This window comes from Centruroides sculpturatus, unplaced genomic scaffold (assembly GCF_000671375.1).
Source record: "Centruroides sculpturatus isolate CEXI.00-Female unplaced genomic scaffold, Cexi_2.0 scaffold421, whole genome shotgun sequence".
Lineage (NCBI taxonomy): Eukaryota > Metazoa > Arthropoda > Arachnida > Scorpiones > Buthidae > Centruroides > Centruroides sculpturatus.
This window is the reverse complement of record NW_019385018.1, coordinates 347,597-373,204: the sequence shown is the minus strand read 5'-3', so window position 1 is coordinate 373,204 and position 25,608 is coordinate 347,597. Positions and strand designations below refer to the sequence as shown.

At 29.9% G+C, this 25,608-nt stretch overlaps 1 protein-coding gene across 1 annotated transcript in view; it reads right to left on the bottom strand.

Moving 5' to 3' along the window:
- Nucleotides 1–25,608, bottom strand: part of LOC111633497 (MAP kinase-activated protein kinase 2-like) — a 57,262-nt gene that overhangs the window by 27,952 nt on the left and 3,702 nt on the right. The window contains exons 2-3 of the mRNA XM_023378076.1: nucleotides 10,494–10,633; nucleotides 730–794 (exon numbers count right to left, since the gene is read on the bottom strand). Of these exons, the coding sequence (XP_023233844.1) occupies nucleotides 730–794; nucleotides 10,494–10,633 (205 nt within the window). The remainder of the gene's footprint in view (nucleotides 1–729; nucleotides 795–10,493; nucleotides 10,634–25,608) is intronic.

Sequence of the window (25,608 nt, the reverse complement as noted above, 5' to 3'; positions counted from 1 at the left end):
AAAACAAAAATGTAAACAATTAAAGATGGATACTTTTTCCGAAAAATGTAAGAGATCCGAAACTAAAATTTTTAATAAAAACATTTAACTTTATTTTATGATAAAATACATTTTAAAAATTAAATTTATTTGTACTTTGTATTATATTGTATTAATAAACAAAATTATTTGCGTATTTTTCACTTATGTGGAACCTAACCCTATACCTCACTGTAAATACGGGTTCGTTTTACGCCGATTCGATTTGCGCCGGCTTTCGTAGGAACGGAACTGCGGTGTAAACCGAGGGCTACCTGTATTTAGGGCATTTAATTGTGTTATTTTTACCTTAAATTATGTGTATGGCTATTTAAGTTTATCAAAATAAGTATTGTTTAGGGTCTGGAAACAATTAATTCACTTTCCATTATTTCTAATGGGGAAAACTGATTTCAAACTTCAAACAATTCAGAGTTCAAATGGCCTTCTGAACAAATTAAATTTGAAGTACAAGATGCCACTATATTATATTTGTCAACATTATACTCATTTCAACTGAACATTTTTTTCTTGTTAAAATTTATTTTTCATTTGATTATTACAATAATTTTGGTGAAAATACATACAATACTTATTTTAAAACATGTATGCTATCTTAAATAAAATTATATTATACTTTACTGTACAATAATTCTGAAAATATAATTAATACATAATAAATTATAAATTTTAAAATTTACATTTACTAACCTCTCTCAGTAAATGCTCCTTCAGCGCGTTCTTGAATTCTCTGAAACAGTTCCCCACCTTCCATACTGAAATTTTTATTTATTTTTTATTTAACATAATTTAAAACCATATAATATATAATATAATATATATTTATATACAATACTATATAAAATACTATTTACTTAAAATAAATCATTGATTTTAAACGTATTTTTATAATAAACAGTGTGATCATGGTTTACACAAGGTTTTAATTATGAACATTACAAAACCATGCATACAAAAAAGCAAGATTCATGAAAATTAAGATCATCCTTAAAAAATATACTCAAACTTGAAGACATTCAACAAATGCCTACTTAATCATTAACACAATAAATGTTAAGCTTATTTTATATACTGGGTGACAATTAATGTTTAGACAGAAAAGAAATTGAACTGCACATGCAGAAGTTGTGTGGTGACAGAGGTCTGCCAGTGAGATAGCGATAAAAAAAAAGAAACAATTGAAAGGGTTTAGTGTTATTTTAGGTATAGTATGCAAACAACTATATTCCATGGAAGACCAGACTTTTCTTATGAAAAATTACTATAAAGTGGGCAAAATCATCACAGAATTGCTCTGCAAGTGGTCCACAATATTCAAGAACTGCCCAAAACTATCTCAGTGTACAATAATGAACTTAATATAGAAATCTGAAGTTATGGTCCTGTCCTTGATGCCTATAAAGGAAATGTTGGCCAAAAAGTTACTGCAAGGACAAAACTTTGCAGTCTACTACAAAGCCCCAAAATCAACTTATGATCTCAAAACAGCCATTGTTAATGCTTTTGATAGCCTCCATAGCAATATTTTGCTAACAACTATTAACAACTATTCCATGCATCTTCGTCATGTCATTGCATCCAGAGGAAGTCACTTTGAAAACTTTATATATGTTACTGGCCAAACCCGATTTCAGGACAAACTAGTTTGTCCTAGGCCGAACTGATTTATGTACTACAAATAGATGCCAGTGTAAAAAAAAAATGATTTTGTGTAATTCGAAATGCTACCACAATACAACTGGTGGTTAAAGTGTACAGTACCTAGGTAACCCCAATGGCGATACTTAGGTTAGGTTGGTTTAGTTAGGTTAACTACATTTTTAGTAGATGTTTCCTTTTTTTCTTTTGTTCAAGAACTACCGTGAATCAATAACTAGTGACGTTAAACAATGGGCGGCCTGATGGTGGCTCCCCTCCGGGAGGAATCTGCCAAGAGCATGAACAGTCTGAAGTGCGTTCATTGGGGTTACCTAGCTACACTTTAACCCATCGTGTAAAAATAAATAAAAGATTAAATATTTTATATGTTACACTAAGAAACACAAACAAGTTTATTTTTAATTTTAATTTGACTTTAAAAGTTATTTTTATTATTTCATTTGAATTTTTGAAAATATTTTTGATTGTTAATTACATTTAAAAGTGCATGGCTTAATAAAAAAATACAAACTGATAAGTACTGATTAGCTTATTTTTATTTTATAGTTTTGTACAAGTGTTGTGTCACTTCTAATCAATACCGTTTTTTACAATTAAGTAGACTGTTTGAATAAATATTGTTCATCTAATTGATTGCCTTTTAATTTTATTTTAGCCATTAATATACTTAAATCAGGCCTGGGCCGCATGCGACCCATTACATTAAATTGTGCAGCCTACTAAGCGATATTATATATCTATTAAAACTTTCGTTTTTCATTTTGATTATACCAAAACAAATAAATGAAATGAAATAAATGAAAATTTGCATGTGTCATTGTTATAATGCGCAAGTGCAAGTACAAACTCTTGGTATAACAATGAAATCGTATTCATTTTGTATTTGTTTTACTTTTTTAAAAGTATGTTTGCCTAAATTGTCACCCATTGTAATTTACGCGTGATCAAAGTGGCCCACGAAACAATTTGGGTTGGCCAGGCCTGACTTAAATAATAATTCTAAATCAGTTTGGCCTAAGACAAACTAGTTAAGCTATGTATTATATATGTTATTAGCCAAACCCAATTTCAGGCCAAACTAGTTTATTATACGTGTGTCAGTATATACTAGTTTGGCCTGAAATCGGGTTTGGCCGGTAACATATATAATACATAGATATAAATCTGCATAATATTAAAACCTCTCTAAGATATATACAGTAGGTGATCGGTTAACGAACATAATCCGTTCCAAGACTTTGTTCGCTATCCGAATTGTTCGTTAACCGATTATCGATTTACCATAGGTTTTAATGGGAATTTAATTAATTCGTTCTGGAGACACCAAAAATAAACAAATATATACTTTCTTACTACGTTTATTTATATGTAATAATAAAAATACATACACATTTTTATTAGTCATGTTTTTTCCGTTTGAAAGGGTTAAATAATCTGTCTAATGTCGATTGCTTTTTCCTCTTCAGGATTTTTCGTAAGTAGTTATTAATAGCATTGCAATTGTAGAAATCCCCAAGCCTCAACCTGGTTTGGATGCCATTCTATGATCGTTATTTTGACATCCTCCTACTACTACAAAAGATCTTTAATAACAGATATCGGCATTAATCCTCTTTTTCAGAAGAAAACATATCTCGCTGAGTTTCTTGGTGTTCTTCATTCAAGAGTTCTTGGCGTTCTTCTGTCATCAGATCCGTTTCGGATTCCATTATGAACTCTTTGATGTTCTTTATATCTCAGATGTGATTTTTGTTACTCCTTTAGCTGCTTGAGTCTTCTTGATAATACAGTATCTTTCTTAGATAAGATTTAACTACGGCCTATTGTAGACCTGTTCAAGCCATACTGCCCAGAAACATTAGGCATTTTCTGCCCACTCTCTACCTTTGCTATTATACTCTGACCTTTCGAAAAGAAAAACAGACGCAAAACTTAACAAGTGCCTACCCGACAGTCTCGCGAATACATAAAAGAATTGTTTCTGTCAGAAAAATAAAAGGCTGGAATTAAAAGGAAGAGTTTCAAAGTTCGGAGGAATACTATCCGATCGGTATATATCAGCTTGAGCGTTGATGTCGATGTCTCCCACGCTCCGAAAGGTTTCAAATTGTTGCCCTAAGACAAGGGAAGACCAATCGGTATTCATTATTTTACATCGCTTCTTCTTGTGTTTGTTCTATGGGGTGTTCGTTATCCAATCATGTGTTCGTTGTCCAAACATAAAAATCTTTCGCGAAAGTGTTCGTTATCTGATTTGTTCGTTATCCGATCTGTTCATTAACCGATCACCCACTGTATATATATATATATATATCTGTTTGTATAATTTATAAATGTATGTATAATACAGTCAAGTTTGCATAAGTTGACACCCCAAGGGAAAGTGGAAATGTGTTGAGTTACTGATATGACAACTAAAACAAAAGTTGAAAAAAAAAATCACAAAACTGCAATTAGGAAAATACAGTGGTACCTCGGTATACGTCTGCTTTAGAATACGTCCAATTCAGAATATGTCCTGTTTGGACAAAACAAATTTTGCTCGGTATATGACTTTTGTTCGGTATACGACTTAATTCATTTATACGCGCCATCTATGAATAAGTAGCACTTTCGGTGTACTAGACTAGACTAGACATTCGCGATGCCACAGTTTCTAACTTTGTTAAATTTCTTCTGATTTTAATTTATAAGTAAAATTTTATTATTTTTATTAATCATGAATTGCAAAAAGGCAAGTGAAAAGCAACAGAAAACTAAAAAAAAATGACTAGAATCACAATGGAACTGATAATAGATTGTTGAGGAATATGAAGGTGGCATGCGTGTTCGAGATTTAACTGTTGTGTACCGTATTCCGAGAACGACGATATCGACAATCGCGAAAAATAAAGATATTATTAAATCTGCTAACGTTGTGAAAGGGATTAAATCAATTTCTAAACAGAGATCAAAGACATTAGATCATGTCGAGAAATTGCTTTTGCTTTGGATAACTGAAAAACAGTGCTGGAGACAGCATATCAGAAGCAATTATTTGCGAAAAAGCTAAAAAGATACACGCTGATCTCATGAAAAATCAAGCAGGAACTAGCCGGAAAGCAAGGTGTTTAAAGCCAGCCATTTTTTTTCATGAGAACGGATTAATCATTTTTACATTACTTCTTATGGGAAAGGTTGGTTTGGTATACGTCCTATTCGGTATAAGTCCAAACATTAGGAATGGATTAAGGTCATATACTGAGGTTCCACTGTACAGTAGTGCTTTATTCGCTTATGCCAGTAAATATAGATGGCGTATGAGTTGACCAAAATGGCTGCCACAAAGGGTATAGCATGCATGGCAACATACGAGAGTTACATGCGTGTTGTCTTTTTAATATGTTTTCTCTCTGTAGTCAAAATGTTTTATCCGCATTTGTGTCCGACATTAATCCTAGTTGATTTCGTAGTCATTTAAGTCATGATGATTACACCTTGTGACATTTTAGAATATGTGGGTGATCGAAAAACATGTCTTATAAGGGGAGGAAATGCTAAACTGATAACTTCATATATATACATCTCTTAGCAACTAATTTACTTCAGCACCTAATTTTGCTGAGCTTAAAACTTTTATTTTTACAAACGTTTTCAACCTATCTAATATAGGCCATCATCAGTCTACCTGGTATGTTTTCAACCTGTCTAATATAGGCAATCATCAGGTTTAATATTATAAATGTTCCAAAATGGAATGTACCATTTTTGAATATTTTACATATTTAAAATTCAAAAAAATAATTAAACTTTAAAATAAATTGAAAGAAGTGCATATATTAAATAAATAAAAAGTAAATAAAACATAGAAAACAAAGCTAACTGGAAAGAAACATGATTTAAGGGTGTTTAAGTTCCATTCCTTTTTCTATTATATATTTCCATTTTATATACCCCTGCTTTCTCTTCCTTTTTTATGCTATCTTTATCATTCCATAGCAAGCTATAGATATTGGGTGCTCTTTTTCTTATAAAAACTTGAGAATGGTCTATAAAAGAGCATCCAATATCTATAGCTTACACCCTTACATACACCCTTAAATCATGTTTCTTTCCAGTTAGCTTTGTTTTCTATATTTTATTTACTTTTTATTTATTTAATATATGCACTTCTTTCAATTTATTTTAAAGTTCAATTATTTTTTTTTAATTTTAAATATGTAAAATATTCAAAAACGGTACGTTCCATTTTGGAACATTTATAATATTAAACCTGATGATTACCTATATTAGACAAGTTGAAAACATTTGTAAAAATAAAAGAATTTTAAGCTCAGCAAAATTAGATGTTGGTGAAACTGAACTGATAACTTTAGTTCTATTTCCCACTTTTTGCACAGTAATTTAATTTTTGGGAATGTGACCACATATGTACTGAGGAGTTTGATGAACTTTTAGACTTACATCCAAATTCACAGCAATACTTATTACAATAGAGTGTCGTTTATCCAAAAGCCGGTTATCCGAAACATTGGTTAACTGAAAGCATTCCAGTTGGAAAATTTAAATTTTTGCTATTGTGGCGTTGCAATCTTTGGCTATATCTTGGGCTACTCCAATACTTTTTTGTTGGTGTATGTGTTTTAGCTGGTAGCACTGGCACTTTTGTGTGGTGTTTTTCTGAGGACTGTGTGTCATGCTGAATCAAACATTTTTGATACTAGATTAATTTCTAAATTATAATTTTTTTGTTTTTATATTTTTCAATATATTTATTTTGTTTGTAAAAAATAAAGAAATAATTTTTAATGATACAATAGCCACGATTATTATTTTAAAAAGTTTACATTAGGCTTAACATCGACGAAAATTCAATGCGAAGCGACACGCAACAAAGAAAAATTTCAACATGGGATAGGTTAATATATTTTTTGTACATAATCAGTTATCCGAAAAATAAGTAATCCGAACAACCTCAGTCTCCAATTGATTCGGATAAACGATGCTCTACTGTATTTACCATTGTAGGTTAAACACTTTCTAATTCTAACAGACCACAGACTTTATACCCATAGCAGCCGCCATTACATAGTTCGCACTAATACCGCTAGGTGTCAGATCTATCGCTGGTACAAGTGAATACAGTACATGCAATGTATCTCTGACCATCCATCACTAGCAGTAAAGTTGGTTTTTACTCCAAGTATCCCAGTGATTTCCATCACCTTTTGTTTCAGTATTGGTCTTGAAACAGGAAGATTTGATGAACAAATTTGCTTTAGACAACGTAACAGAGCATCTTCAACATCTTTGTACAGCGACTTTCTCTGGTGTTAGAGACAGCCACAATGAAGATTCAAGATAAAAGTTTCTTAATTTCCTCTTTTTTCTTTAGGATTCCCACCAATGTTGTTCTTGGAAGGTTTGTTTTTTTGGTTTGGCAAATTTGGCTTGAGAAGTTTTCTTACATTCAAATTCTGACAAAAGTTCATATTTTTCCTTCAGCATAAGTGTTGTTAGCTTTCGGACACTCATTTCTAACAGAAATGTGAAACATGCTACAAATAACGCATGAGGTGAGAAAATGCAAAACTGGATTCTGCTATGAAGTTGACACTGATTGTATATTTTCTTTTTGTTTATCTGTTATTGAATATTATTTTTGTAAAGTATTGACCTTTAAGCAGAGAGGGAACAAAAGAAGCGCGACCTTGTCAATTGGACCCACGTGCAGTCGGGCAGTATACCACTTGTAAGGTGTTGACTTGTAAACAGAGGGAAAACAAAGGGAGCGCTGACTTTGTCAATTGGACCCACCTGTGGTTAGACGATAGACCATTTGCCATATGGTAAACAAATAAATGTAAACAAGTGGCAGACGTTTATGTAAGCTTCACTCTTGTCGGATAACGGTGGACCTGAGTGTAAGCTGTTCGGGCAAGAAGGGGTTGTGATTGGTCAGAAGTCCTCATCCAAAAAACCCTTAAATTGCTGTGTGAACGAGAGAGGAGGAGAGAAGGGCAAGAGACTGGTACACGGTAGTCTCAGGCACTTGGATACCCGCTGAGTGTAGAGAGAGTGTTCTCCTCTGGTAAATATCTCAGGGATGAGTTAGTGCAGAGACTGGACGGACCGTGCAGTTGAGCCAACTCCACAAGCTGAATGAGGCTCTCCAAAGTTTAATAGTTCCTGGAAACCAATCTAGTATGTGAGTCACCACACATTGTTATCCTGTATATATATTATGTTTTCGAACTTGTACTTTCTGCATATAGAATCTGTAAATAAACTGTAAATATTATCAATTTGAGTGTGGAGGTGTGCTTTCCATCAAACCTGGATCACTATATCAAATCGTGATACACACAGAAACCAACTCAACGAGACAGAGTTTGGGAAAGAACTTCACCAAGATATTCACTATTTTATATATAAAAATGCATAAAACATTAACACATTTTTATTAATATGTATATATTAATAAATAAGTCAACTTCCATCCTGAAAAAAATGAGTTTATATCATTACGAAACTGAACTGATTGTAAAACACTTTCAGTAAAGTTTGATGTTGGAATAAAATTATTCAAATTTATAGTTTAATCACTATTTTATTTTTGCAGTATTCTAAAACTTTTATTTTGATGCTTACCATATTGTTCACTCAATAGCTCATTTACCATTGCTATTTTGTATTATAAGATCACATTGTTTCATATTTACTTGAAATAAGATTGTGTAAATATTGACTACACTATAATATGACAACAAATAATTATTGAAATTTTATAACTGCTGACTTAAGAAGGATTTTAAATTCATTTTTAGTAGAAGATTTCAATATTATCATAAGTACAACTTAACAATGAGCAAATTTATAATAATTATTTTCTATTTCTTTAAAAAAACACAATTTTAAAGTTAAAAGTAAAAAAATTTTAATTTATTTAATTCATCAACATATTCATAGTCTTTCACTTTTCATGTGTTTTGTTTTTCATCAAATCTTCAATTATTATATTTATGACTATCATTTATATTAAATTACACTTTAGTTTCTATTTAGGTTTCTGTCTGGAATATTTTAAATTTTAAGCAACATATTATTATTCTTCTCTTTTCAGCTTAGAGATTCCTTAACAACAAATTAGATTTCAGTCTTTATATACACCAATGAAATTTATTGAAAAAAATGTTTTTAGTCATTTTATAAAAATCTTCCTTTTTATCATCCTCAATTAACAGTTAATACTAAACATTTTGTAAATTGTAAAAAATTATAAAACTGATTTTGTCATCTTTAATTTTAAAGATTTTGTAATCTAAAAACACAAATTCACGTTTTTTCACAAAGCACTTTCTTAATGACAAAAGCACATTAACTTGCTTTATAGGGAAAATAAAAATTCTGATCTAGAGTTCATAATTTTTATCCTCCCTATAATTAAATATTTGCTAGAACTATCATAAAAATTACATGATATCAGGTTAAGTCAAAGTTCAAGGACAAAATCATGAGAAAAGAAGAACAAAAAACTTTGAAAAAAGAGAAAAGAAAGCATTACTTGAGAAAAATAGATATATTTTATTCGTTAAAATATAAGCCATTGTTTTCTATGACTCACCCATCTTCTGGCAAGAAGAGTAATTTGATGATGGTACCAATCTTTTGGTTTAAATGAAAAGCAATCACTGGCAGACTATCTTATGATCACAGTTTTGAAACTGGCTATCTATCATTTACTAAGCAAATACACCTACAACTGCCGTAAATGATTGAGCTATATTTTGTTGTAGGTGTATTTACTTAAGATATCGGGTTTTCAATTGATGTGTATATTTATTTATCTATCATTTACTAAAAAATTTGTAAACAACACCTTTGTAGGCCCAGATAACTCAAGACATTTTCAGCTAAATTGTTGCTTTAATGTTCAGTAACTTTTCTTCTTTATGTAACTTTTCATTATAAAAATTTCTGTTGTGTAAGACATTTCCAACTTCACAACATTTAATTTAAATAATCATAAACTAATGCTACATTTAGAATAGATAGCACCTAACACAGCAATTGAATGATATTTACTCATTTTATAACCAAATTCCTCACTCTGCTTCTTGCTATTAAACTTCTTTTTCTCATCTGATACATTTACAATACTTCACCATAATTTACATTGCTTCACCATAATTTACAATGTAAATTATCGTAAAGTAAATACCATTTATATTATTTATCAAAAGAAAGAAATAACTTAAAGTTGACATAATAAATAACACACACCTCAGAAAAACCTTTAACCAATGTGAAATAACATTTAATAGTACAAACGTTTTCAGACTTCTTCAGGATAAAATCGTTTGAAAAGTTAATAAATACGAAAAATATTCGTTTTGAACGATTTTTTAAAATTGAAAAGATAGAATGGAATCATGTGACCTATAGCTCTGAACGTTACAGTTTCCACATCATAACGTAGTGGAAACTGTGAAATTTTCTGAGGTGTGTGTTATTTAAGTTATATCCGATGTGCAGGTGATAATTATTATTGACATAATAAATAACTGTTATAGTCATACAAATCTTTTTGGATATATAAATAATGATAATTGACATTCAAAGGAGTTCTTCACAAGAGAAAGTTGAAAAATTTAAAACAAATCTTGTCCTGAATATGTTTCAAAATACTCTAATGCCAATTAAATTACTCTATGTAATCTAATTTATTAAAATTAGCAGCAGATAATGCTATGTCTACTTGTAAAGCCAAGTTACTCAATTAAAAACTTAATAGCTTATTAACAAACTTATCTTACCATTCCATAACTACTAATAAGCATTTTTGGCCACCATAGTTATTTTCAAAGACATCCATAATATTTACTATATGTCTGCAATTACTTGCTCTCCAATGAAGTTCAACTTCTCTTCTTGCTTTAGGACAATCACGCAATACCTTGAAATAAAAATTCAGTAATATTACTTATATGAGAAAATTAATTATTATTAAATGCTTTAACTGAACAAATATTTTTTATTATTTTCTCTAATTAATTTCAGCAAATTGAACATATACATAGAAATTAAATTACTTACTAAGCTAAGTATTACACAAAAATCAGCATTTCTAATGAAACTGATTTTAATAATTAACATTCTATTAAAGGTTTAAAAAAATATAAGCAAAATAAATAAAAATTAATTTCCATCAAACATTAAAAACATATAACAAATGCCAGAGAAAAAATCTAATAAAATTTTACAATAAATTTAATAAATTAGAAACATGTTGGAATACTTACTTATTAAGAACGTCTAAATATTTAAATTATGAAATAACTGAGAAATATTTAAAATTCTACAAACAAACACTGAAAAGTAAGAATAATTTTCTTTTGTTGGCCACTACACAGAACTAGAGAATACTATCTTGTAATTTTTCACATTATTTTTGTATATCAGGGATTCCCAACCTTACGCCAAGTGTTGAAATAATGAAAAAAATTAAATCTTAAAAATAAAGAAAATAAAAAGTTAGTTTAGTTTTTAAAATCTTGCTAGATGTAGTGAGAAATTGGCTACACTTGGACTATATTGACCACTGTCTAATCCATCAATCCTATTATAATCATGTCTCCAATGGCATCTCTATTGTATTAGTAGTAGGGTTTCTCATTTCCCGGTATTTTGCTTGTCCCGGGATCCCGGGATAAAAGTGAACTGTTTCCCGGGATCCCGGGAAATCCCGGGATAGAATTAATTATTTTTAAGGTATACAAAATATCTTGAAATCAAATGATATAATTATTTTCCATTTTTTAAAGTAATTTTAAAGTTCTGTAACCTCCAAAATCATATTAATAATGCTGTGTAAGGTCTATAGGCCTATAATAAAAATTACCTTTAAATAACGTAGAAATTTTCACAAATAGAAAAAAATTAATTAAAGTTTGCTGGAAACTGCATACAACAACAACAAAAAAAAATTTTTTGAATTGAGTTAAAAATTAAAAAAAATGAACTTCTAATTTAGAAGGTAATTTTCGTTTTTTAAATAAAATATAATACAAAATATTGCAAACTTTTATAAGATTTTAAAAAGCAAAGATGGTCAATACTCCGATAACTCACTCTAATTCTTATTTTAGTAATGAAAAGTCTTGCCACCGAGAATGCCCTTTCCGATTCAATTGATGTGATTGGAATAGTGTTTAATGCATTTAAGAGAAGACAGATATTATGTGTTTTTTCACCTGTAGCCTGGAAGCTTTCGAGTTCGTTTTCGAGATTGTAGTACTTCTTTCGCTCTCTAGTATTCTTGATTTGTCTACCTTGGCTGCTTTAATAGCGGCATCAAGCTTAGAGCTCGATAATTCGGCAATTCATTTGGCTTTAATAATCAGGTTTATGAAGAAAAACTTCATACTTGCAGACTTTGTACTCGTTTGTATCCTTGCCCAATTTGCACAATCTGGCGTCAGGCATTTATTGAAGCTACTGGGCATGGTTAAAACTCAAGACAGCGTAAGCACAATTATTCCAGATATTACAGGTTCCGACAAGTAAAGAATTTTTATAGTCCTGCCACAAATAAGCTATATATTGATTATTGACCATTTGTGACATGCTATAACGAGCAAAAATTTAAAAAAACTAATAGGTAGGTTTAAAATTAATAAATACAAATGTATTCTGGCAGTGAATGAGTTAATTATGTTTTCTATTTGCAAAACTCCTCAACCTTAACACAAAATAAGAAAAAAAGTGAATTTTTAAGAAATTTGCGGGATTTCCCGGGATAAGATAAATTTCCCGGGATATTTCCCGGGTTAGAAAAACAACCGGGATCCCGGAATCCCGTTTCAGAAACCCTAATTAGTAGTATGGTATTAGTCACCATCACATGCTGTCGTCGTAAACTCGTACTGTTCTCATCACATGGTATCGGTGTGTTGTGTTTTTGACAAGACTATGTCTTGTTTATAAAATCGTGGTGCTGTTACGGTCACACCTTAGAGGTATAAGGAGGACATGTCAGGAGTTGCAATTTGGCACAGAGTATTAGGTGCCCAAATCATACACATATAAAAAAAATCAGACTTGTAGGGATTGAGAACCGAATCAACATAAAATACAAAATGGTGACATCTTTCTACAAACAGGCAAAAGTGTGAGATTTGCACATGCATATATTGTTGGGAAGTTGGAAATGTGAACGTTGCAAAATCAAATTTTGACAAACAAATATTGAAAAAACCCATTTACCTCTCTGGTCACGACCTGCTAACCTTGACCAGTTGACCCAAAATATCTCATTTCAGCATTGGAATGTTTTTCAAACTAGATGGTGCTAGTCGTTATAATTTTATATTAAAACTAACTTCCAAAATATAATTTTTTTTTTGTTTTTACATTTATTAAATATATTTATTTTGTTTGTGCAAAATAAAAAAATAATTTCCGATGATACAACAGACACGATTATTTTTTTCAAAACTGGGAAATTTTTGTTAGGCATCGACAAAAATTCAACCTAGGCAACACACAACAAACAGAAATTTTGACATTGAATAGGTTAATTTCATCGAAAATACCTTGTGGTTGTGGCCAAGGCCAGCAAAGTTTGAACAATCGCATCAAGCCAGAGTCTCTGAGACATAGTCTTGTCCCAAAAATTGGCCTTGCCATTTTACTTTTTTTTGTATATAAGCGTTTTACTGACAATTAGTAATCCAAGTAAAAAACAACGAACCTATCATTTTAACAAAGATTGGAAAAAAGATTATTGAAAGAGATTATTATTGGGAAAAAAAATTGTTATCGAAAGTAAGAAGCAATGTATTTGCTTAATATGCAACAGCATTGTGTCAGTAGCAAAAAAACATGTTGAACGTCATTACAAAACCAATCACAGTTCTTATGAGGTTAGTTATCCATCTAAATCCGAGTTAAGAAAAAAAAATTTAATCAACTAAAATCAGGATTATCTACCTAGCAAGCATTTTTTATTAGCCTTGTAAATAAAAATAAAAATGCCACTATTGCTTCCTTTAAAATTTTTCATTTGTTGGCAAAACGAAAAAACTTATTTTTAGAAAGTGAACTAATTAAGGAAGCATTCCTCATTGGAGCCGATTCATTATTTGAAAGATTTTCTAATAAACTAAAAATTATTTCAGCAATACAAGATTTGCTGTTATCAAACAATACAAGTATAAGGAGAATCCAGGTGATTTCAACAGATTTACAAAGTCAGTTGAAAAATAATTGGAAATAATGAGTATTTCTCATTACAATTAGATGAGTCAACAGATACATCAGATACAGCACAATTGGCAGTAATAATAAGAATGGTATTCAGTGATTTTAGTGGGAAAGAAGAACTATTAAAGTTACTATCAATGCAAGAGCAAACAAGGGGTGAAGATATTTACAATATCTTTAAAAATTACTCAACAGAAATTAATATGCCTTTACACAACTCATCAGCAATAATTACTGATGGTGCACCAACAATGGTGAGTCGAAATAATGAATTCATTTCCCATTGCAAGAGAGATGAATCCTTTCTGAACTTTATCATCACTATATAATACATCAAGAATCATTATGTACCAAAACATTATCTTTTGAACATGTTATGAATGTTGTTAAAATAACAAAATTTGAGCAAATCCCTTATCACACAGACTGATTTTTTGATCTTTTGGAAAAGATTAAAAAGTTCTTTATTTCAAAAGGTCAAACATTTGAACAATTAGATATCCTAAAATGGTTGATGGATTTGGCTTTTTTAACTGACATATGTGAAAAATTGAACAGTTAAAACCTGGATCTCCAGGGAAAAAATAAACATTTAGCTGAAATGATTAGCTCTATAAAAGCATTCAAAGCCAAAATACAGTTTTGGATAAATAATTTGTCAAAAAATTCTCTTGTACACTTTCCAAGAATGGAAGAAGTAACTGGTGAGAAAAATTTTGACCTAACATTATTTATTACTCATCCTAAAAAAAACCTTTTGGAACAGTTTGAAAGTAGATTCCAGCAATTTATCATTACTGAACCTTGGCTACATTTTTTGTAAATCCTTTTACTACACAAGTAGACATTACTAAAACTGCTAAATCTATAGCACAACTTCTTCAAGAAGAAACATCAATAATTTAAGAAGAGATTTTAGATTTTCGAAATGACATCATATTAAAATCTTATAATACGAATAAAAACTTTTGAAATTTAGTTGATCATAAAAGTATAATCTTTTGAAAAAAGGAGTCTCAAAATCAAATCCTGTTTTTGTTCCATATATTTGTGCAAATCTTTATTTTCCACCATGAATATTATAAATCAAAAGTCAGATCTCAACTTAGTAATGCCAACCTTGAAGATTGTTTATGATTAGGATTATCATCTCACACTCCTAACTGTGAGAAATTAGCAAATGAAGTGTACTGTCAAAGATCACATTAATTGGCTTTTATAATGAATATATTATACAGTGGTACCTCAGTATACATCTGCTTTAGAATACGTAAAATTCAGAATACGTCCTGTTTGGACGAAACAAATTTTGCTCGGTATATGATTTAATTCAGTTATACGCACCATCTATGAACAAGTAGCACTTGGTGTAGTAGACCAGACTAGATGGACCAGGTGGCCGAGCAGCCAAGGCGGCAGCCCACCACTCTGGGGGACCTGGGTTCAAATCCGACACAGGTTGTAAAACCCCTAGGAATTTTTCAGGCGGGTCTGTTCGGATATGTCAGGCCCCACCTCTGCTGAAACAGAATTGCCGCGTAAGATAACAAAACATATGTTCCTCGTGTAACTATATAATGTTATGACTCTGTCACATTTCCAGCAACTTTTATGTTTTAAATTTATTTTTATCTATTTATACTTATTAATGTTTTGCACGCGTGTATAACCTCATATATATAATTGTACACGCGTTAATTAATTTTATTTACGTTAATAATTAGTTATCGAAATCTTCAGTGTAAACTATGTAATTTCCTGTATATACCCGGTAATACTTAGTGGCACCGGGATATGCCATATGGCATATTGATCAATAAATATCTGTATCTGTATCTGTATGTCAGGCCCCATCCTCACCACCCGGCAGCCCCATTGTGGACCTGGCCGAACCCATAACAGGCTTGCATAAAGAGGCCCTCTTAGTGCCCACAGGGCAGAAAGAGTTAAAATGAAAAGTAAAAAAATGACCAGACTAAACGTTTGTGGTGCTACAGTTTATAACTTTGTTAAATTTCTTCTGATTTTAATTTGTAAGAAAAATTTTATTATTTTTATTAATCATGAATTGCAAAAAGGCAAATAAAAAGCAACAGAAAACTAAAAAAACGAGTAGAATCACAATGGAACTGATAAAAGAAATTGTTGAGAAATACGAAGTTGACACGCGTGTTCGAGATTTTAACTGTTGTTTACTGTATTCTGAGAACGACAATATGGACAATCACAAAAAATAAAGACATTATAAAATCTGCTAACGTTGTGAAAGGGATTAAATCAATTTCTAAACAGAGATCAAAGACATTAGATCATGTCGAGAAATTGCTTTTGCTTTGGATAACTGAAAAACAGTGCGCTAGAGACGGCATATCATAAGCAATTATTTGCGAGAAAGTTAAAAAGATACATGCTAATCTCATAAAAAATCAAGCAGGAACTAGCCAGGAAAGTGAGGTGTTTCAAGCCAGCCATTTTTTTACATGAGAATGGATTAATCATTTTTACGTTACTTCTTATGGGAAAAGTTGGTTCGGTATACATCCTATTTGGTGTAAGTCCAAACATCAGGAATGGATTAAGGTTCCACTGTATTTTATAGTAAATATATGTTACAAATGCATATTATAATAAAGGACATAATATTTAACTTTTTTTTTTATTCGATTTGTGCCCACCACTATTTTTTGCAATCTTGAATGTGCCTGTGCTACAACAAGGTTGAGAATCCAATAGTATATGCACATATGAATTTTACACACTTGCCAATCTCAGATTATAAATGTGACTAACTTAATAGCTACAAAAAGTAAGTTTTAAAATGCAAAGATTGAAAAATAAATAGCAAAAAACCACCATCATCAACAAAACTTGTGGACATTTAGGCATTAATTCAATCTTCATTCTCTTTCCACAATAATAGGTTTATAATATTGAGTTTTATAGGTTTATGATATTGGTCCTAGATTACTAATACTAAAAAGTAGAATACAAAAGCCAACCACTGCAGTATGCTATCAGGCTAAATAATGGCTATAATATTAACAAATTACCAAACAAATTTATTAATATTATAGCCATTATTTAGCCCGATAGCATATGACAGTAGTTGGCTTTGGTAATATAATGTATTAGGTTTTAGTAGAGTTGTTTGTAGAATACAGAGCAATAATACATTGTACCCTATATGAAATATGTATTATAGAAAAGCTAAATTTTAAGAAATAGGGACCAAACAATTATGTAACAATAAAATGAGGAATGAGGTTATAATTTATTAGCATGATTAAGACATATGCACTATATGTGCATAATATCTTATTATAGTGCATCATATGTCTTTATCAGCCAAGCTCTTTTTAATATAAATAGGAGATAACTACCAAATATTAATTGGCTTTCAAGATACAAATTCATGTAGGAGTGTTTAATAATATCAATATAAGCATGTATTTAGAATACAAAAATTGAATAAGAAAGAACTAAAGAAAGGTAGTTTTGGGTAAAATTGCAATGGCAAATGTACATACTTGTAGCATAAAAGAATTTTCATATTTCCTAAAAATTATCTTAATGACTTTATGAACTTGAATAGGTTTTCCTTTGTCTAAAATTGACATATAATCTGCCCTATTACATAACATGCATATGCTTTTAAATAGCCTTTTAAACATAGATAGCCCATGGTTATCTGCATAAAATTAAAGTATAATCCATTTTGGTTCATATGGGATAAGACAATGCAACACAAGGACAATCTGCTGACAACTGTTGTTAGTGCATCCTGATTTTGACCATCCTGCTGACTGGTATCTAGGAGCTTAGACTCAGGCACTACACAATTAAATTTTTTAGAAAATTGGCTAAAGTCTTAATTCCTTCAAAGATGAGTTCCTGTGTCAGTCTGTATGACTACTGATAAAGGTGTAGTATGGTGTAAATCAATCATAGTACCATCTGCCAAAAGATGATTGCTTTTAATTCTGACACAATCTTCATTTTGAATTGAGTGTCCTCTTCTGTGCAGTCTGTCTGCTAAATCTGTTTCTTTTTTGGCATAGTTCCTCAAGTTTCTTGTAAATAAATAAGGTTTTAAAAGCATAAGAACATTTTAAAAAATTGCAGAATAGTCTATAAGTAAAGATAAATTTTGCTAGCTCTTCGGTTCTTCTATTTTTATAATAATTTTTAAACAGATTATATTTGTTTCTTTTAAAATTTTTTATATATATCTATTGGAATTTTAGGCTATTCATTGTTTTTGAATTTTTTGTATATATCAAGGCTTCTTAAACTTTTTTTATTCACGACCCTATTTATGATTGTGATTTTTTTCGCGACCCAAAAATATAAAATAAAGATATATACAAATTTGCAAAAACAAAAATGGTGTGCTACCACAGTTCTCTCTTGTGTTACAATGGAACAGAGACAACTAAATATGCTGAAAAGCGACAACACACAATCACACTACAATCAGTGTTGCTGAATCATTGTCTCGCTGCACCAGAAGTGACACAAAGCGCAACTCACGAAACTTATGACACAAAAGCATGCCTCACTTTCAAACTCTCACAAATAATTTTCAAAATTTTGCATTAAAATCTTGCGACCCCAAGATTTCGCTAAGTGACCCCAAATGGGGTTGCAACCCATAGTTTAAGAAGCCCTGGTATATATGAATTTTGTTAGTATCTTATTAACCATTCCAAGTTTAAATATATAGTATTTATAAATGTTTAATGTGTGTATCATTTTTAATTTGTACAAAGATCACAACTAAAATATTTCCTAATAGCCCTACTGAAAAAATCTAAGCTTATTAATTTATTGTCAAATTAAATGTTTTTTTAATAAATCTAAAACTGAAAGTTTAAATTAAACACATCTATTTTTCATTAACAAAAACTACAATTAGTTTATTTCATTTCATATGATCTTTTTTTTACATTTACAAATGAAAATATCTATTGATTCACAGAAACCAATACAGTAATAATTTATATTAATATCCCATTAGTTTCTTTAGAATCATAAGCCAAAAAACATCAAAATATTTCTATTTAGCCTAATATTCTATTGATACCTGTATTTTTATTATTGATTGACTTTTATTTATGTTTTTGTATAAAAAAAATATGAAGTTTCAAATTTTGTGTAAAAAACATTTATCCATTATTGTAATGGATAAAAAAAAATTTTTAAATACTAATTCATTTTTACTTAAAAATGTCAGTGACATAAATAATAAATAAGAAAATAATTAACATAACATTAATGCAAACTATATAAGATTTATAAAAGAAATTTAATAGTTGCAAAAAATTCTGTAAGATTTCACATATGATAATTTTAAAAACCAGTTTCTGAAATAACTCTGTTACCTCAATGTAAATTTTTATCCGATGCAGACTGCTGATATATTTAGTGAAAAGAGTTAATAATTAGCATCAGAAATATTCAAAAACATTCTAGCAATGAGTTGCATAACTTCCCTGGCAAAAACTTAAAACTGTGTGTGCCACCATCTGTTATGAGATTTTATTAAAAACTTTTTATATTATTAATTATTATAAAATGGCAAAAAGCTTAATTTTGAGAGTGAAGATGAGTTTTATAGAAAAAAATTGCAAATGCTAATAATGAGTAAAATCTAGCACAACCCTACTCAAGATATGACACATGATCCTTTATATCTCCTCATCCCTCAACCTTTAACCAATAAAATTGAATAGCATAAATCCCCTAATGCACAAACCTCCCTACAAAATTTCAGAAAGGTTCAACAAAAGTCATAGGAGTTATTGAGCTTCAAACTGTGTCTCCCACATAAACATCTGTACAAGAAAAAAATTTTTTTTTTTTGCATTTCTCAATGTTTCTAGATCCAGAGTACAAAAATGTAAAAATCTCAGGGATCATTTTTTTGACCCAATCACCGTACTGTTATATATAACAGCTGGGAAAGTAATAAGTATCATATTTGAAAATATATTTAAGATTAATTTTGATTCAAATACATAACAAAATTTTAAATATTTAATTTTAAAGTATTTTAAACTTTTTCTGCTTCTTATTACAAATTCATGACATCAAGCACAATGATCCACATTTCTTAAATGCTTTAATTAAAATATTTTTTCAATAAAGATCTGCTGAACTATGAGCAATTTTCAATATTACATTAAAACAGATGATTTAAAATATTGTTCAATGTCAAAGCTAAAAAGAAATCTCTTTCCAGAAAAAATTACTTTTATAAATTATATACACTACAACTCTTAAGAAGTTCCCACATTAAGTTTTCCCATATAAGAAACATTTCAAAAGTTCCAATTTTTTCCATATTAGAGATGGGCATTTTATACGAAAAAATTTATACATAAAGAAAATTTCCTGCTTAAATACACTGAAATCCTTGTTAATAACCAGAAAATGGACTCAATTAAAAAGATTTTTGATTGCTCCTACAAAAAATTTAACACATTTAATTACAAATGAAAAAAACATAAATCATGTATTGTTCCAACCTGCCCTGGTCTCCCTACCTACTTTATATTTGACCTGTTATGTTATCCAAAAATCCAGCAATGTGTTGCTGGATTTTTGGATAACAGTGTTTTTTTTTTTGGATAACAAAATGTGTTGCTTAACTTTCCCAGTAACATTTAGTGGCACCATCTGTTGTTATATTTTATTAAAAAACTTTTTATATTTTTAACTATTATAAAATGTCAAAAAGCTTAATTTTGAGGATATGGGATGGGTTTTAAAAAAGAATTCTAAATGCTAATAATGATTTTACTCATTATTGGCATTTACAATTTTTTTTTATAAATCCTGCTAGAGATATGACACACAACTCCCCTTTATCTCCCTACCTTGTCGACTTTTACCACCAGAATTTAATAGCATCAATCCTCCTAATACACAAACCTCCATTCAAACTTTCAAAAATTTTTCATAAAAAGCACAGGAGTTATTTAGCTTCAAACAGGCTGAACAAAATCATGTCCCCCTCCACACAGAAAAATCTCCAAATTTTCTCAACATTTCATGGTGTTGTGAATCCAAAACTGTAAAAATCATGGAGGATCATTTTCTGACTGATCACTATACTTTCCCTCTGTTTTATGTAACAGCCAAGAAAGTAAAAATGGCTCTCTAGCCTGATGAAGGCACCTGAAAGTAGCTGAAAACATTTGTGCTTCCATTAAATATTAATGTGCTGGAGTAGGTTTGAATAGTTGCAATGTCTTTAATCAACTGTTCCAGCTTTGGAGAGTGTTTAGAAGTTTTTTAATTTGGACCCAGAAAAACTTCTTAACCAAGTTCTATTGTATTCATATTAAAACTTTCAATATGTAGAATATAAAAATATTTTAAAATAAAATTTAATTTATTGTCTGAACAGCTTTAAATGAATAAAGGCATGAATATTTAAAAAAATCTATTAACACAAGAAATTTTAGATTTTCAAATATCTATGCATATTTCTCAATACTTAATTTCCCAACACACTGGGTTGAACATAAAATTGACTTACTTAAACCAAATAACCAGAGTGTTTATGTTCTATTATGTTCACAAACATTCGCAATAATAGAACAAACTCTCCGGTTATTTGGTTTAAGTAAGTTGATTTTATATTTCTTCAATGTATATCTATTAGTATATAATTATGTTACATGGCAATCTTCTCATGCTATTAAACAACACATGCTAATTTGATTAAANCAGTAATTATCATAATAATATAAAAGAAATTTAATAGTTGCAAAAAATTCTGTAAGATTTCACATATGATAATTTTAAAAACCAGTTTCTGAAATAACTCTGTTACCTCAATGTAAATTTTTATCCGATGCAGACTGCTGATATATTTAGTGAAAAGAGTTAATAATTAGCATCAGAAATATTCAAAAACATTCTAGCAATGAGTTGCATAACTTCCCTGGCAAAAACTTAAAACTGTGTGTGCCACCATCTGTTATGAGATTTTATTAAAAACTTTTTATATTTTTAACTATTATAAAATGTCAAAAAGCTTAATTTTGAGGATATGGGATGGGTTTTAAAAAAGAATTCTAAATGCTAATAATGATTTTACTCATTATTGGCATTTACAATTTTTTTTTATAAATCCTACTAGAGATATGACACACAACTCCCCTTTATCTCCCTACCTTGTCGACTTTTACCACCAGAATTTAATAGCATCAATCCTCCTAATACACAAACCTCCATTCAAACTTTCAAAAATTTTTCATAAAAAGCACAGGAGTTATTTAGCTTCAAACAGGCTGAACAAAATCATGTCCCCCTCCACACAGAAAAATCTCCAAATTTTCTCAACATTTCATGGTGTTGTGAATCCAAAACTGTAAAAATCATGGAGGATCATTTTCTGACTGATCACTATACTTTCCCTCTGTTTTATGTAACAGCCAAGAAAGTAAAAATGGCTCTCTAGCCTGATGAAGGCACCTGAAAGTAGCTGAAAACATTTGTGCTTCCATTAAATATTAATGTGCTGGAGTAGGTTTGAATAGTTGCAATGTCTTTAATCAACTGTTCCAGCTTTGGAGAGTGTTTAGAAGTTTTTTAATTTGGACCCAGAAAAACTTCTTAACCAAGTTCTATTGTATTCATATTAAAACTTTCAATATGTAGAATATAAAAATATTTTAAAATAAAATTTAATTTATTGTCTGAACAGCTTTAAATGAATAAAGGCATGAATATTTAAAAAAATCTATTAACACAAGAAATTTTAGATTTTCAAATATCTATGCATATTTCTCAATACTTAATTTCCCAACACACTGGGTTGAACATAAAATTGACTTACTTAAACCAAATAACCAGAGTGTTTATGTTCTATTATGTTCACAAACATTCGCAATAATAGAACAAACTCTCCGGTTATTTGGTTTAAGTAAGTTGATTTTATATTTCTTCAATGTATATCTATTAGTGTATAATTATGTTACATGGCAATCTTCTCATGCTATTAAACAACACATGCTAATTTGATTAAAAACCAGATTTTCAGTAAAGACATATAGTGGAAACTCAATTATCCAAAATGGTTAAAAAAAAAAATGAAGCTTGCACATACCGTAGAGTATAATATACAGAGACAGAACAGTCCATGAAACTGGAAATCACTATGTCATCTGTTAACTGTAGTGCTGTGGAACAAGGTTTTTTATATATATGTAAAATATAGCATAAATTAATTTTTTCATAAAGCATAATGATATTTTCTAAAGTTTCTATTGAAATCAAACACAAAATCAAGTAGAGTAAGTTTCTTCTTATGTTTTTTTTTCCCGTTCTCGGGAATCATTAAACTTTTCTCCGCATTTTTTTTTTTCAATATATTCTGCAGGGCTCTCACCGTAACGAACAGCCAAGATTTATTTGAATTATGCGAGTTAAGATAAAAGAAACGAGATAGACCGTCTCCTAAACGTGACCACGCCAAATCCTTTCAGACGTGACGTCATGACCCACTTCGTCGAAAGTTCGTGACCGTTTTACTTAGACACGAACGTCTTGAGGACAGAAGTAAGAAGCTCAGTAGCTAGCTGAACCATCCAGACTTAGTTACGTAAATGTTTATGCTTCTTAATCATATACAAAAATCCTCAAATCCGTTTCAATAGTGAAAGAATTGAAAGTAGAATTCGTACCCCGAGGCATATGAATTGAAATACTTTGTAGCTCGTTATGTTTTCTAATAAAAAAAAAGTAATTATAGATCACGTACCTGAATCCCAAAAGGCAGCAAATTGTAATAATCAACGAGACGATAGATAAAGAACAACATATGTATGTTAAGTAAGTCATGACTGCATTGTCTTTGTCAATGTTCTTAAAAAAAATAATAATCAATAGATTAAGAAAAGCTTATAAAATTTAAAATAATAATAATAATAATAAAAGAATAATTTACTCCAGAAATGTCCATCAAAACTGCAAAGTTAGTTAAATGAGAGCAACCGCATTTGGTATGAGTCTTATTCGATTTTATTATCGAGCAATTAGTACCATCCCATCTTAACCTAAAAAAAGTTACAAAAAAGAAACATTCCTTGAAAGATAAATAAACTCATAAAGGTATAATTATCACACATTAACGTGTGTGTATATATATAAATGTACACAACTTATTTTTCTCTGTCTACTTTATTCCTTCATATGAAAGTTACAGGAAATGCACTCCTGGAGTGTAGTTCCTGTGGGGAAATTTAGGGGTTGCTACCATTGTTAAAACAGGTTAGGTGGAAACAAGATTAGATTATAGTCTGACAGAACACTTTGTACTTTCTTGGAATAAAAAAAAAAAATGCATTTCTGATCTTGTTTCATATTATTGAGAGAAAGTATATAATGTAGATAAGCTACAACTCGTCGGTTATGTTTTAAAGATAATTTGTTTTTGTTCTNATATATAATTTATATAATACTGTCCAGACGATAGAAATCTCTCCGTAGCGTGGCGCTACGGACGGCGGGAAAGTAGTTCGGCTTCCCGATGACGTTTGAGGTGTTTATAGGGAACTTTTACTATTTTTTACGGATACCGGTAGCAATTTTTTCGTAGTTTTATAGGAATCGTAACTATAGGGACCGTAATTATAGGGGGGTCGACTGTATATAAAAAAAACTATATTACATACAAATAAAAACCCAGCAAAGCAGGTCCTTGCAGCTAGTTGTTCATAAAATTAAATGCACAGTTCTTGATCTTATACCTAAAACACAAAAAACTGAGATTTTGGATTATCTGAAAGAACCTGTGGTCACATCTAGATAATCAAGTTTCCATCATATATAATAGCAAATAATGGCAAAATGTTAAATTATTACAGGTATTTTTTTTTAGTTTATATTTTTTTCTATTTCTCGAAAGCACCTATTAACTCAACTTTCATATTTCAGAAAAACTGTATCACTTGAAAAATTTAAATTCTTTTTAAACAAGCATAATAAACTTACAAAATCAAAATGCTAAAGTTTTTAAAATGTAAAAAATCCTTTAACTTCTTTATTGAAATTTAACTAACCACAATTGCACTAACAAAAAATTGCTTTTTATCACATTTAGTTAGTTAGCTTATCTATAATGATAGATTTTTTAGATGATACTATTTTCAACAACCATATTTAAAATATTACATATTTCTAATATTAAAAAACAAACTGCTTTTACTAATAGTTCAAAATGGCACTTAACTGAAGCCAACTAATCAGTAGGCTGAAAATGTTCCTAATAAATTATTTTTTATTGTAGAAAGTAGTTTGTTTTAATTTTTAAAAGAAAACTCAAAGTATAACTTTTTATAAATTACCCTAAAAATATACAAATACAACTCATGGACAAAATAATTGATAAAGCAAAATATCATTTTATTAGCTTTAATTAGTCTGAATACACAACAAATTGTAAAAATTGAAATGGCTATTGTTCCGTATGCGTATTGTTCCAACCTGCCCTGGTCTCCCTACCTACTTTATATTTGACCTGTTATGTTATCCAAAAATNATGGCTATTGTTCCGTATGCACATAGAGATGACAAAATTTTCAATTGAATTCATGTCTAGACTATTTATAATGTGCTGTATATATTATATAGCACATTATATATATATATTATATA